A 14,923-nucleotide genomic window follows, 5' to 3' on the forward strand; every position below is an offset into this window, starting at 1 on the left:
TGTGAAAAGCTGAGAGTTGCTTATACCCGTTTCAAATTGAGAACTTGAGTTGCTTTTGCACTAACAGGTGTAGCTGCAACTCTCTGAACTTTGAATAACTATTCTAGTCGAAGTTTGCTCTCGTGCTTCTACAAGTTTCTTCTCACTTAACACACACAGCAGGCTTGTATTAAGGGTTGCATCTGCGACTACTTCAGCCCAGATAAACATCATTACAGCTTCTGTTTAGATCGGGTGCAGCGAGAGGTATACGATTGCATTCCTTGCAGCTCGCAGTTGCATGTAAGGACTATCTTAATTATTTCCGCTGCAGCTCAAGTGGTAGCAGTTCTAGATATATACCAGCAGATCGGAGTTCGAGTGCCGGAAGATAAGTGGAAATTAATTTCCCCTCTCATCCTGACAGGGAGTATGTCTTCACCCTGCGATATCTTGCGCTGAGGTCTGGCAGCATAAATTATGGTTAAACAATGGGAATGGTTGGAAGAAGCTAAGTTTGAGCCTGGGATCGAATCCCGCTGTTTACCTGTCGTCAGTAAAGGCTAGCTTAAAGAACGATATTACGTTACACAGCTGCTTTTCACTTGAATGCGCATGCGTGAAATGTAGTGGTGACACTGAGTTACGACACTATAAAGTTTCAGTTGCTTCCAACTTTTCGTTAAACGAAATTAGAGGAGAAAAATTCGCTCCGGTATGTATGTATATATGTATGTAGGCCTATGTATGTATGTATTTATGTGTAATTTATTTATTTATTTAATCTGGCAGAGCTAAGGCCAGTAGGCCTTCTCTTCCGCCCTGCCAGATTCTAGATGTATGTATATATGTGTGTATGTATGTATGTATGTATGTATGTATGTATGTATGTATGTATGTATAATTTATTTATTTATTTAATCTGGCAGAGCTAAGGCTAGTAGGCCTTCTCTTCCGCCCTGCCAGACTCTAGATGTATGTATGTATGTATGTATGTATGTATGTATGTATGTATGTATGTATGTATGTATGTATGTATGTATTATTTATTTATTTATTTATTTAATCTGGCAGAGCTAAGGCCAGTAGGCCTTCTCTTCCGCCCTGCCAGACTCTAGATGTATGTATGTATGTATGTATGTATGTATGTATGTATGTATGTATGTATGTATGTATGTATGTATGTATGTATAACTTATTTATTTATTTAATCTGGCAGAGCTAAGGCCAGTAGGCCTTCTCTTCCGCCCTGCCAGACTCTAGATGTGTGTATGTATGTATGTATATATGTATATATGTATGTATGTATGTGTATGCATGCATGTTTGTGCGTACGTATGTAAACGTATACGTGTATACGTAAATATAGCCTATATGTAGACTATATACGGCATGTTTTTGTGAATCCACGCGTAATTCCCCTGTTTTTTCCTGGCAATTTTTTTCTCTGTATTTGTGTAAAATGGCGGAAATATAACCTATATAAAAGAATACAACGTTTCTTCTTTATAATCCAAAAGCTAACCACGATTTCCTTCATTATACGTAAAACTTCCTTTCTCAGTAAGAATTTCATCATCGGCGTCTATTGTGTTTTACGTAGTGCTGCTCTCCAACAGTTACATTTATACTATTTGTTTAAGCGTGCAGATACTGTTTCAGGAATTTTATAAGTGTGAGCATCTTTGTGATAATAATTTTATCTGTAACCATATACTGTAAGTGTTACCAGTAAACAGATACATTAAATTCTCTATTCTTCTTTCAAACTAGTTTTCCAGTGCGTCAGAGTAAATGTCGTGACGTCATGTAGTTAATCTTACAGCGTACTCTTCGCTGAAGTGTGTATAACCAAGTAAATTGAAGTTCTAGTGTTTTCTATACCTCGGAGGTGCATGAAAATAATGAGGGCGGATTCACTCTTCGTCCAACTTTTACTCTTGAGAATGAATTAGTCCTTTAGAAGACTGAGTGGTTCTCTCAGACTTTATTGGAGTTAAGGATTAATGAGAGAAATAATAATAATTATTATTATTATGTGGTTAGAAACCTAATTAATTCTTGTGTTACAGTTTATGTACGGAGCTCAGTTTGGTGTATCTTTAATAGTATGGAAGGAGATTCAGCATGGATGAGAAGGAAAGGAAATAGCTTTTCTGAAGATTCAGATATAGGTAATTATAAAACAGATTAATTAGAAATTGAAATAACTGAAATTCAGATATATAGATATATATATATATATATATATATATATATATATATATATATATATATATATATATATATATGCATACATACAGACATAAGTGTTCCACCCAAGGGCAGGTCTTTCACTGCAAACCCAGCATTATCCAATCCTCCTATTCTCTGCCTTACTTTTAGTCTCCGCATATGATGCATGTATCTTAATGTGTTTCATTTGATATCTTCTTTTACCTCTGAACTCTTCTCCCGTTCACCATTCCTTCCAGTGTATCCTTCGGTACGCAGTTACAATAATTATACGAATTTAATACATTTAGTATTATAATTTTAGTAGGACGGACATTAAGCCAATCAGTCAGTGTATTTATTACTGTTGTAACATGTTATTAAGAGACAATGGGACTGAGATTTGAAACTTCTTAAGTTTTTTATCAATTGCTTTAAAATTCGGTGGACTTGTTGTATCTTTACATTTAAATAATAGCACCAAATTTAATGAAATTTCATGCATTAGTTCCTTAGATATTAATTTTCACTTATTTTAATGACAGTAAATTATGCATAAATTCAAAATATCCCTGACAGCATCAGAATTGTTATTGTGTATTAAAATGTTTTGTGTAGGACTTATATTTAATTATTAAAAAAACTAAATTCGAGCATTGGTTAATAAGATTTGTTATAGAAATCCTAAATATACGTGATAGTTTTATTTCATTTTTAAAAGTTAAAAATTCATATTATGAAAAGTTTTCATATACAGCTCATTTCATATACAGGCTTGTGTATTTGAATATGCTGAGTATTCGTGTAAAGTTTCATTCAAATCGGAACAAATGTAAGCCGCTGGGGACCATTTTATTGAGCAAAAACGTAGTTTTGAGAAAACGCAATTTTTAGTGGGTGTGTCAAGTTTAAAAGAGCTGCGCGTAGCATTTTAAAATTTCCCGCCAGTTCTCTCAAAATGGAGGGCGGAGGCTAAATATAGGAGAAATGTTAAATAAATTTATAAGGTAACTATTTACTTAAAAAGAAGAAACATATTTATTTCCGCTATTTTGGCCAAAATCTCAGTCCTAATGTTCCTTAAAAGTCACTCTGACCGTATTCTGGACAAACATTTTTCCGCTGAAGAAGATTTCAATATAGTAAATGTATTCTTTCTACGTTACAATAAATTGCCATTAACTCTTCTGGGCTACTTCGTATGTCTAGTTCACTTAAGCATGAACTGAGACCAAAGGAATGCGATTTTCTTTCCTCAGATAATCGTCACTGAAAAACAATATATCGCCTCCTTAAAAACTTCGAATTCAAATGAACAGAAATATAAAAAGAAGTGCAAAGACATACATGTCGGACAATTCTAAATTATAGACTATGTGCTTCACCACACTCTCAAAATCATGTACGGTAATGTTATCGAGAAAAGGAATAATCTACAAATTAGAGCACTACATCATTATTTCAACTGCTGGTCTCTTATCAAAAATCGATTAGTCTTTTTTGGTATTATTTGTGCTATTATTTGTAATACCAATGTTATAATACTCCTTGCATAAAATGTTTTATAAAAAACAGATTTCAATGGCCAATAACTCGGAACAGGTTTTTGGCGCTTGGTCTCTTATTGCGTAACTCCGTCCAAATGTCTGTCAAATTTAAGTATTTAAATATTTCAATGAAAAATATAATATACAAATAACGAGATTATAACGGAAAAAATGTTAAATACATAATAATGGTAATATATGCAAAGTATTTTTGAATTTAGAGAGCGAAGAGTGTGTTATTCATCTCATTTTAAGCCACTTAACCTAGCCCTTAGTGAGGCGCTCTATATTTTGTAACTCAAATGGTAGCGCGTCGGTCTTTTTGCCGCCTTTATGCCAAAAATCTTTGTTATAACTTACCCAAGCTTAAATGAATCATAGAAATAAGCGAACTGTATTTAGGCAACCTAAATGTAATATTTATCTAGCAAGGAAAAAATTTTCAATGTTCTGTACGAATATGAGAAACTACGTTGCAGCTTCTGGTTTTGACCTTTTCATTCAACGGTATATTCGTCTAAGTAGTCAGTTTATATTTACATAAAATATGGTCTCTGTCAGCATGTGAAAAATAATTCGATGTAATCACTTTCTCATGAGAAATATTATTTTATAAGTACGTGTCATGGTCCGGTTCACCAAAACATCTTACTCTCCCGTTTTATCTCTACCAATTTCATATTCGTCAATTACTTCATTAACTCTTACAATTTGTTGCCGATTGGTAAGATAAAATAGCTCACCGATCCATAAACAAAATTTATGTTGTACATTTTGGAATTGCAATAATAATTTATGAATTGCTACAAAAATCCCACTTAATTGAAAGATTAGCTACGGTCTAAAAGACCGACTGTAAATTGTTGAGCGCTTAACAGAAAAAAAATATATTATAGATATATTAATTTGTCCTACAGAATGTATCTGTAATATTGACACTTAATATTTTAGGAGAAAAATTCGCTCCGACGCCGGGGATCGAACCCGGGTCCTTGGTTCTACGTACCAAGAGCTCTGACCACTGAGCTACGCCGAATTCAATCCACATCACCGGATCGAACCTTTCTCCTTCGATGTTTCCCTTTGTGGCCTGACTCCAAGTTAGGCGTATATATGTTGTCGTGTATCCGATGTCAACATATTATACAATGAATTCTACGATTTTCATCAAACAGCATTTAACATGCTATTTTATGTCTTACAGGAAGTCCGATGGACTCCTTTCATTCTGCTTGGTGAGTACTGTATGTGATAATTTTGAAAGTAGGTGTTAACATATTTGATGAACATTAAGTTAGTTTCAGTTTCTATTTGCTGGAAAGAACGCAAACAATATTTAAATATATATTTCTCAGCAATATATATATATATATATAATGTATATTTTATTGCAATTATCATTATTATTATTATTATTATTATTATTATTATTACTTACTTACTTACTTAAAAATGGCTTTTAAGGAACACGCAGGTTCGTTGTCGCCCTCAAATAAGCCCGCCATCGGTCCCTATCCTGTGCAAGATTAATCCAGTCTCTATCATCACATCCCACTTCTCTCAAATCCATTTTAATATTATCCTCCCATCTACGTCTTGGCTTCCCCAAAGGTATTTTTCCCTCCGGTCACTCAACTAACACACTATATGCATTTCTGGATTCGCCCATTATTATTATTATTATTATTATTATTATTATTATTATTATTATTATTATTATTATTATTATCATCATTATTATTATTGTTACTATTTTTATTATTATCATCATCATCATCATGGTTATTCATATCATAGCAACATCGCCCTATTCAAACTCAATATTCCATCCTCTCATTAGTCTTCCGGGTTCTCATCTTCTTATATCGTGGCTGTCTGTTATTGTCCATAAGTAGAACATGATTTCATTTTTTCTTGTGTACATTTATTTTGTCTAAGATTGCGGTACTTTTCATTTTCTATCTTATTATTATTTCATCTTCATTTCTGTCTTATTTTGTACATCCCTTGGTAGCTTTCAGTAACTTTATTTCAGCCGTGAGTCCTAGGCAGGATACTTTAGACCACGACGTCACGGCGCGGGATAATACATACATGTACTAATGCGATTTAAATATATTTATTTCGTAATATTAAGATATATTTTGAAAAATGTGTGCTATAGAATAACATTTCTTGCTTATATTTCCTTCAAAAGAAACAGTTTCATCTACTTTGACACCATTCCAATAATTTTGCAGTTTTTGTAATTTCGTAACAATAATAATTTTGGTGTGAAGATCGTTATTAGTGGCATCTGTTGGCTAATATGGGAAACTATTAAGGAGCATTATGCGGGGATCGCGAAAGAATATGATGATATTAATAAGGAAGTAACTTACATTTTTCATTATTATAGAAGTGAACTAAAATAAATAACATTGCAGGGTTACAAAATTCATAGACTCTAGAAATCTTTGCTGCATAACCTACCCTAAAATACATTAGGATGAAAGAGACAAACATAACCTAATTCGGTGAAAGACTAAGATAACCAGCTGCTTCATGTTATAACATAGTACAGTGGAAGCTCTTAAGTTCGACATCCTATAGCTCGACTGCTTACGTAGGAGAATTAGACACGCCCCTATATGGGCACTAAGAAATGAGTTTGCCATTTGAATGGGAATTGATTCTGTGTCTTTTTTTCCCTGGGTTATTTTACGACGCTGTATCAACATCTAGGTTATTTAGCGTCTGAATGATATGAAGATGATAATGCCGGTGAAATGAGTCCGGGGTCCAGCACCGAAAGTTAACCAGCATTTGCCCGTATTGGGTTGAGGGAAAACCCCGGAAAAAACCTCAACCAGGTAACTTGCCCCGACCGGGATTCGAGCCCGGGCCACCTGGTTTCGCGGCCAGACGCGCTGACCGTTACTCCACAGGTGTGGACTTCTGTGTCTTGTAGTGATATTTTTGTTGAAGGAAAACAGAATATCTTATTTATTAGGACATCCATATTTAATCACTCATTTTAAATTAACGAACTCTTCTTCTTCTATTTGATCATTTTGCCTTTTGTGAGACAGAACTGTTGAAACCCACTGTGGTACTAGAAGAGCATACACAAGTCTCGGGGTGGGCAGGAAATGCAAGTACAGTACTGTATTCGTTGATGGATAACCAATACGAATTTGTATTCATTTCACCTGAGACATCCACTATCCTTATAGGACTGAACTTTCAATTCTGTTCAGTCCAACTTAAGAGAGTCCACTGTATCTTTATTCGTGGCTAACGTTGTTTATTGATATGACGACAATAGTAGCGATTCATTGGTAATGTACAACATATTTTAATTCTTTCGTAAAACAGAAAGATACAACTCCATACTTCATAAATCTTTCATCAGTAATTTGTAATGTACAACATCATACCTTTGTGAAATAGGCTCCTGGATATCATATGCATCTAAAGTTGGTTGGAGTTGAAGGAAAAAAAAAATTCCATTTCATTGATTTGTAAATATTCATATGTTTTCAATTGCAGTTTGACTCATCCTGAATCCACTGCAGATCAACCTGGAGTCCCGCCTAATTTTCTCAGCGAAGCTGACCACGGCAGTGTCCCTTTGCAATCAAAAACTTCCTCCAGCAATTTCCCTTTGTTATCACGTTGGAGATCACAAGAACAGAAAGGACCTAAGGGAAATAAAACTTTTAAAGAGAAATTTTACAATTTCAAGACTGAAGAATCTCAGAAAATGAGAGTGGATAACACTGAGAGACAACCCCAGGACCTCAGGAGGAACACAATGTCTGTCTGGAAGAAGGAACGACATCGCAATCAAAGCCACTGTGATCATAACCACAGCTATCAAGTTGTGGACAGTTCTGAAAGTGAGAGTGATGATGAATCAAATTCGTCCTCTGCAGACTCTTCAGATTATCAAAATACTAGTGACCTGTAGCAGCAAAAGCTGCTTGTCTCTTAGGTGACAATTACAAAAATTAAAACAAAATCATTACACCTAAGAAGTAATAATAATAACTTTTGTTTGCCTTATAAAAAACTAAGACAATGAATCTTGTTACAACGGTATGTCTTAATAAAGAATGGTGTTTTGTAATAAAATTAACTTTTTTTAATTATTTGTATTTTTCAACCATTTTCACTTAAGAGGTTAGGTACAGCTTACAACAGTAAAATTTTGTAAATATTCAACATTTTTTTCCTCCATTACTGTATCATGTACAAATAATGAAAATTAGTACGTGCAAAACTCTGTCCTTCTGCTATATGAAAAAATATTTTTACAATTAAAAGAATTGTTTACATTTTTTTTTCAAAATTCAGTTCACTGTGCAGTGATGAAGCGTTTTCCACATAACTAAAAAACTGTCCAATATTCTGTGATGAAATTTTTTGTGTGTATTTATGCATGTCATATCTACAATATGATGCAAGGTCACTTCTCTATATTTGACAAAATTGTCTGATAAAAATAAATTCTTTAAAAAATTGGTCAAATACTAGTATTTTCTTCTAACAAAAAATAAAATAAATATATTATTCCTTAAGGAATGTAGCTGAAAGTGCATGATATAGTTCAAATTTTCATTTTTTTATTTCAAATTTCAAATTTATTCACAATTTACATTTGAAATAATACATATGAATAGATAACCGAAATGAGCATATGCTCGTGCTCGGGTACAGTCCAGTAGTCTACATAAATTTTACAGAGATCAATAATAATGTTGATGATATAAATAATAGTAATAATAATAATAATAATAATAATAATAATAGTAATAAATTGTAAAGATGAGTTTCAGCAATAAAATAAAAGAGAGAGATCATGAAGAAGTTAACAAGTTTATGAGTTATGAGGGAAACACTTCATCACTGCATAGTAAACTGCTACCGTTTTGAATTTTGAAAAAAAAAATACAAATAACTTCTTTTAAATCATAAATTATTTTCCATATAGCAGAAGGACAGTGTTTTACACATACCGATTTTCATTGCTGTACAAGATACAGTAGGCCTAATGAAGGAAAAAAATATTGGATATTTCCAAGAATTTTACTGCTTTAAGCTGTACTTAATCCCTTAATAACGAATCGAATAAGACATTTGGTATATCATTAAGCTCCCATTGTGTCATAGTTGTACAACAATTCTGCGTAAGCAACGAGATTATGTACAGTATGTACACACAGATCTATTTCTCGTAGTAAATTTTTTTTGCATATTAAACACATTACATCGCCTCCACGTTTTATGTATAAGAAATCAGCAGCCCAATCGGACTAGAATTAACTGTACGAATTTTTGCTTGCCTCTATCGTGACTGTATGTTATGAATGTGTTCAACCCTTACTTTCCTCATTCTCCAATCTCCACTACAAATGGCGTACTCCACGTGCGATTTAAACGCAAGGCGTGTTGTCAGGCACGTATGCACGGTGAATGACATCCATATTCTAGAAGAAATAGTACAGGGTTACCGAGAATGAATGGTGGGTTTTACGAGTTCATTGTTAAACATGTATTATGTGTAATAGATTAAAAGTGCTTGTAATTAGTTCAGTAACTTAAACAGTTTGCTTTCACGTCATTGTTGTATTGGAGGATTTATAATAATTCTGCATTCAGAGTCCTCAGAAGTCCGTTCCGGTCTACAGTTAGGTGGTCTTAAGTCAACATGCACGACGTCATGCGGAAGAGATTGAAATTACATCCCTATAAAATTCGACTCTTGCATGAAATAAAACCACAGAATAAGTTTCTTAGGGCTGAATTCGCTGCTACCTTGCTACAAAGAATTGATGATGCACTAGAATTTCTAGAGAATAGCCTCTTCTCCGATGAGACCACGTTTCATGTAAATGGTTGTGTTAATCGGCACAATTCTGTAATTTGGGGCTCGGAAAGCCACATGTGATACACGAACACAATCGAGATTCTCCTGAGGTCAGCGTTTGGTGCGGCCTAATGCACAATAAGATTTTTGGTCCATTCTTTTTTGTTGAAAATACATTAGCTCCATTTCATACATGGACATGTTACAGAATTTCCTATTTTCTCAAATCGAGCAAATGCAAATGGAGTTGCAAATAATCCTTCAACACCGTCCCATTTCGCAAACCATGTCCGAGAAGAGTTAAATCATCGATTTCCAGATCGATGGATTGGCAGAGATGGACCCATTCTATGGCCAGCTAGGAGTCCGGATCTTACTCCATTGGACTTCTATCTTTGGGACTATGTCAAGAATGTAGTCTACAGTGAAAGAATTGAGAATCTTAATCACCTGAAACGAAGAATCAGACAAGTAATCACAAGCATTACGCCAGATGTTCTTGTCAGAGTGTGGGCTGAAATTGAATTTTGCTTAGACGTCTGTCGTACTGGTAATAGTAACCATATTGAAATTTGCTAATGTATTTGGAAACTGTTTGAGTTACTGAACTAATTACAAGCACTTTCAATCCATTACACATTATACATGCTTCACAGAGATATCGTAAAACCACACCATTCATTCTCGGAAGTCCTGTATTATTCCATTGAATGGTCCCGCGCCGTGGCGTCGTAGTCTAAGGAATCCTGCCTAGGACTCGCGTTACGGAATGCGCGCTGGTTCGAGTCATCATGAGGGAAGAAATTTTCTCATGAAATTTTGGCCAGTGTAAGGGACCGGTGCCTCGTGATGCACTTCAGGAGCTACGATAGATAGACAAATTCGGTTACGAAAACCAGCTATAACGGCTGGAGAGAACATCGTGCTAACCACACGATACCTCCATTATGGTTGGATGATCGTACATCTCTGCTGCGGCATGTGGACTGAGGCCAGCAGCTGGTTGGTTGGTCATGGTCCTTCATGGGCTGTCGTGGCTCGCATTATTGTTATTATTATTATTATTATTATTATTATTATTATTATTATTATTATTATTCCATTTAATGACGCATGCAACTGTGGTATTCATTCAACGTCGAAGTTCAAGATGGGCGAATAATTTCAGACAAATTTTGTCCAAAGCCTTCTGTCAGAGACAGGGTTCTTCAAGGTGCTGTAAATATATGACAATGGACCCGCAACTTTGCTTAATTTCCAATGACAGCCATGATAAAGTTTTAAACTTCTTTGGTCACGTTTAAGCCCAAGAATCTCAATTACAAAATTATTTATAGCGTAATATACGCTAGAGCGCAAGATCACTGACAAGGGAAGGGTTTCGGCTCGAACAGGAATTTTTGGGTTAAAAATGTGTACAGAAGCTTACCACACAATGGTGATGAAGACCGTAAAAGCATTCATTTGTCTAACTCTCCGTTTGGTTGGTATTGGTCAATACACTTCTTTACAAATGTACATGAGGATTCTCTATAAAATGCATGAAACAGCATGGAGCAGAGCAATAAGCACAACACGCAAAAGCAACACCTGAACAATCTTCTGAACCACACTCCAGTGCTGAAAAATCAAATGCCACCTGAATTACATTTTTGAAGTCCGAGACTTGTTCAAGATTCACGTGAGCTGACTGCCAGGAATACTGAAGCATAGGACGGTATACTGGAGCAGAAAACTGGTTATAAATGAAAAACAGAGCGCATTTTCATTATAAACACTCGATTTCCCAAATTAAGTTCTGGATTCTCAACAAGAGTCCTTATGTAATATGTTATCTTCCGAGCATATATTTTGTATTGTCTAAGGAAATAGATATTCAGAGACTGGATATATTTAATTTTTTTAGGTGGAATGATCATACATTTTATGTCCTAGCCTTGGAATGATTCATTTATTAAGGTTGCGTCCTTGTGCGCATTCAATGACTCACACAACAGTATATACTTTTGATTAGCTGCAATATTTGCAGACAGAACGTTGGAGAAAAATGTTCTTAAATGGGCTCTAGACATTTTACCACTCGCACTAGCTTCTAGGCTAGGCTAGGCTTACGGGTAAGGTGTCCCATCCCCTTAACTTGTGCAGTGCTCTCCCCACCCCTCAACTTGTACAGTGCTCTAACAGACAAACCATACATTACACAAACGAATGCTTTTGGGAGCTTTACAGAGATGTAATGATGGGCCTGTATACAAATTTTGAAGGTTAGTTTATAGTTCTAATTAAAATTATTAAAATCTATAAATCTACAAATTTTGTTCCCTAGTAGGTACAGTACATAGGTGTGGATATGCAGCATCTTTAATGTGGATAATTTTACTATGTACCACTGACTGGGGGAAAAAATTAACAAAAATTACAACATTGCACCTTATAAGAGACGCGTCGATGCCACCCGCAATGCATTGCAGTTTAAGAACCTAATTAGTTCGTTCATGATCTACGTCATGTTTCTACTACAGTATTGAATAAATGGAATGCTCTATATATATTTCTAAATTATAGACATCAGCTCAAAGAATTTGAGTGGCCACAAGGGTCCTGAATACAATAAACATGTACAATATAATGTGATGTGATGCATTAAAGAAAAGAGAAAGTTAATTGTTGAAGGCAAATATAAGTGGATTAATTGAAATAGAGATGATGATGTAATATTTGAAGAGAATCCTTGATAATATTTATAAGAATAGACATTACATAATCAAAAGGAATGTGAAGTTCCTTAAGATAATTCCATGTGAATTTTGTAATTGAACCTCTACTGCCAAACAGCAAACCAATGACAGACCATTGTTTAAGAGGGACGTTGTACTTTTGAGAAAGATAAGGCAGATAAGGTTCATATATAGACTTCTTCTCGATATCAACTTCGGTGGCCTGATTTATGTTTCTTTCGAAACGGATAGTAGGGTCAAGAACAAGAGTCAGTTTTAATCGTCCGTTAATAGCAACAATGTCTGCCCGTCTAAAAGAACCACCTGATGTTACATAATGTAGGAGAGACTGTTGTACCTTTAGCATAGTGTACCTTTGAACATTTTTTGTTTTTTGTTTTTTGCTACTACCTAGAGGGCTCAAACTGAAGTAGATTGTAGGGAAAGCCACTAAGTAGCTCTGATCGTAGTTATGGTTTGACTTATTGCAAAGTGTGAGTTCTGTGAACGAAAGAATATTTTTAGTACCAAAAGTAAACATTTCGTTCATTGATATATGTTATCTAACATAAAACCAGATTGTATTTGTTACCATCCATTAAGTAAAATGTGTTCCGTATCATCTGGTGAGTAATAACACATTTTAATTTCCATGATTTATTCGAATCTCTAGTTTTGGTAGTCCCATTTGTTTAAACGTGCATCCTCTTGTACCTCTGAACACAAAACATATTGTACCACGGAACATGTTCCAAAGTACATAATACTATTGGTTTTTGTTTTTCTTTTATTTTAAGATCATGTCACGAAGTAAGTCTGGAGTTAAGATGCCCCCAATTGATCCGGATGCCTTGAAGAAAGCTGTTGAAGCAGTTATTGCTTCTCCAGGAAATAAAATCTCAATCAGAGCAGCCTTCTCTGGTTTATGATTGCGAATACATTTTAAAAATGATTGTCAGTTCTTACAACTATATTCCCACTTATATTACATGTGTTCCAACTTAAAAGAGGGTATGTTCTCAGGTACATGAACCTGTTGTACCTTTGACCATATTACATTTAATTTTTTCCATCCTTAATAGACGTGTAGAACAGCAAAATATATACACGAAGTTGTAAAGAAATCTTCAATAATTATTTAAAGTATTTTTTAATTTAAAAAATATCATTTCCCAAAATTAAAAAAAAAATAAAATGTGAAAAGTGTTTAAAGGTACAACAGTCTTCCCTACTTCTTCATGAATCTCCCAATTTAAAGTTTTTAACGATGTCGCCAAAGCATGTCGTACACGATGATGTCTAGCATTGATCAGCAGCTCGCCTTTAGGGCATTGTCCAAGCACGTGTCCAAGTGTTTCAAGCTCACTACAGTCTGGTTGACGGCAGCGGGTTTTGCTTAGAGTTCTGCCCGGTATTGCGCCAACCGCCGAAATATTGCTTGACATTTTTAAAGCATTGGTCCATTCTGAGGAAGATAGGCCCTTTCGATTGCTTACCCATGAGTTAGCCTTGGGGAGATCCTCATTTATTTTTATGTGTTTAGGAAATTACGTGCATCACAGCACATCCTGAAAGAAGCCACCCAGCCATCCGGGATGTCGTCTGTTTATAACGCCGATTTCAACAATAACAATGACGTATTAATTTAAAAATAATGTTTCTTAATGCGTCTTTATTTCGGCTATCCATCTCTATACAAGGGAGAAAGTGTTAAACTAGTGGATCTCAATTCCAGTATGAAATGGACTTGGGAAAAGATTCCCGTTTAAAAATTTTTTAACTTGTAGAATCTTAACGAAATATTTAACTTAATTTTAATTTAATAAAAATAATTCGCGGGTGCTCGTGTAAAGGGGGTTAAGTCAAATTGCAAGGTATGTAAACTTCTCTCCTTTGGTACTGAACAAAACCCCTTTGTCACAAAATATGGAGCACTGTAACTGCGTCATAGATGGAAGAATGACTTAACCCCTTTAACACAAGAGAAAAGTAATAGTGGATAGTTCAAATCTGTACTTATTCCAGTGTAGCCAAATCAACTTAACCCCCTTTACACGAGCACCCGCGAATTATTTGTACAATAAATGAAGTGATTAATAAATTCGGGGTGTATGAGGACCGAATGAGTTAACTTAATACAGTCTAATTCTAAAATACTTAACTGTGATATTAATTTCCAAATGAATCTAATTTTTGTAATGAAATATTATTGTTTATTACAATATCTTCTTTCACAATAGCCCTGCCCTGCCCTGCCAAGACTCTGGAATTCGCTACCTGCTAGCATCAGGGACTGTCGAAATAAAATTGAATTCAAACGAAAACTTACTAGGCACTTGGTCAGTAATTGATTACTTGTAAATAGTTTCTTTAATCTATCACAAAATATTTCAATATTCAGTAATTTCATCACTATACAATTTTGTTATTCTAGATTTAATTTGTAATTCAGTAAATATAAAATATTCTTTGTTTCTCTATGATAAATTATCTAGCTTTAATTATTCAGGTAATCTTTTCGTACTTTGATTTTATTGTAATTGTAAATTTAATACTAATTGTAATATTATTTGTAATTGTAATTGTAAATTTAATACTAATTGTAATTTTATTGT

At 34.5% G+C, this 14,923-nt stretch overlaps 1 protein-coding gene across 1 annotated transcript; it reads left to right on the forward strand.

The window, feature by feature from the left end:
- The first annotated feature begins 675 nt into the window (after positions 1–675).
- On the forward strand, positions 676–7,867 carry LOC138706456 (uncharacterized). Its single transcript, XM_069835776.1, has 4 exons — positions 676–694; positions 2,052–2,153; positions 4,945–4,975; positions 7,272–7,867. Exons 2-4 carry the CDS (start codon positions 2,090–2,092, stop codon positions 7,690–7,692), a joined length of 516 nt encoding a protein of 171 aa, XP_069691877.1. The 5' UTR covers positions 676–694; positions 2,052–2,089; the 3' UTR covers positions 7,693–7,867.
- Positions 7,868–14,923: the final 7,056 nt, after the last annotated feature.

This window comes from Periplaneta americana, chromosome 9, assembly GCF_040183065.1.
Source record: "Periplaneta americana isolate PAMFEO1 chromosome 9, P.americana_PAMFEO1_priV1, whole genome shotgun sequence".
In the NCBI taxonomy this organism is placed as follows: Eukaryota; Metazoa; Arthropoda; class Insecta; order Blattodea; family Blattidae; genus Periplaneta; species Periplaneta americana.

Bases quoted from the DNA above. Each gene is read 5' to 3' on its own strand.
- LOC138706456 (XM_069835776.1), top strand. From the start codon at position 2,090: ATGGAAGGAGATTCAGCATGGATGAGAAGGAAAGGAAATAGCTTTTCT. The intron at 2,154-4,944 runs GTAATTATAAAA...TATGTCTTACAG, and splicing joins TTCTGAAGATTCAGATATAG to GAAGTCCGATGGACTCCTTT. The intron at 4,976-7,271 runs GTGAGTACTGTA...TTTCAATTGCAG, and splicing joins GACTCCTTTCATTCTGCTTG to TTTGACTCATCCTGAATCCA.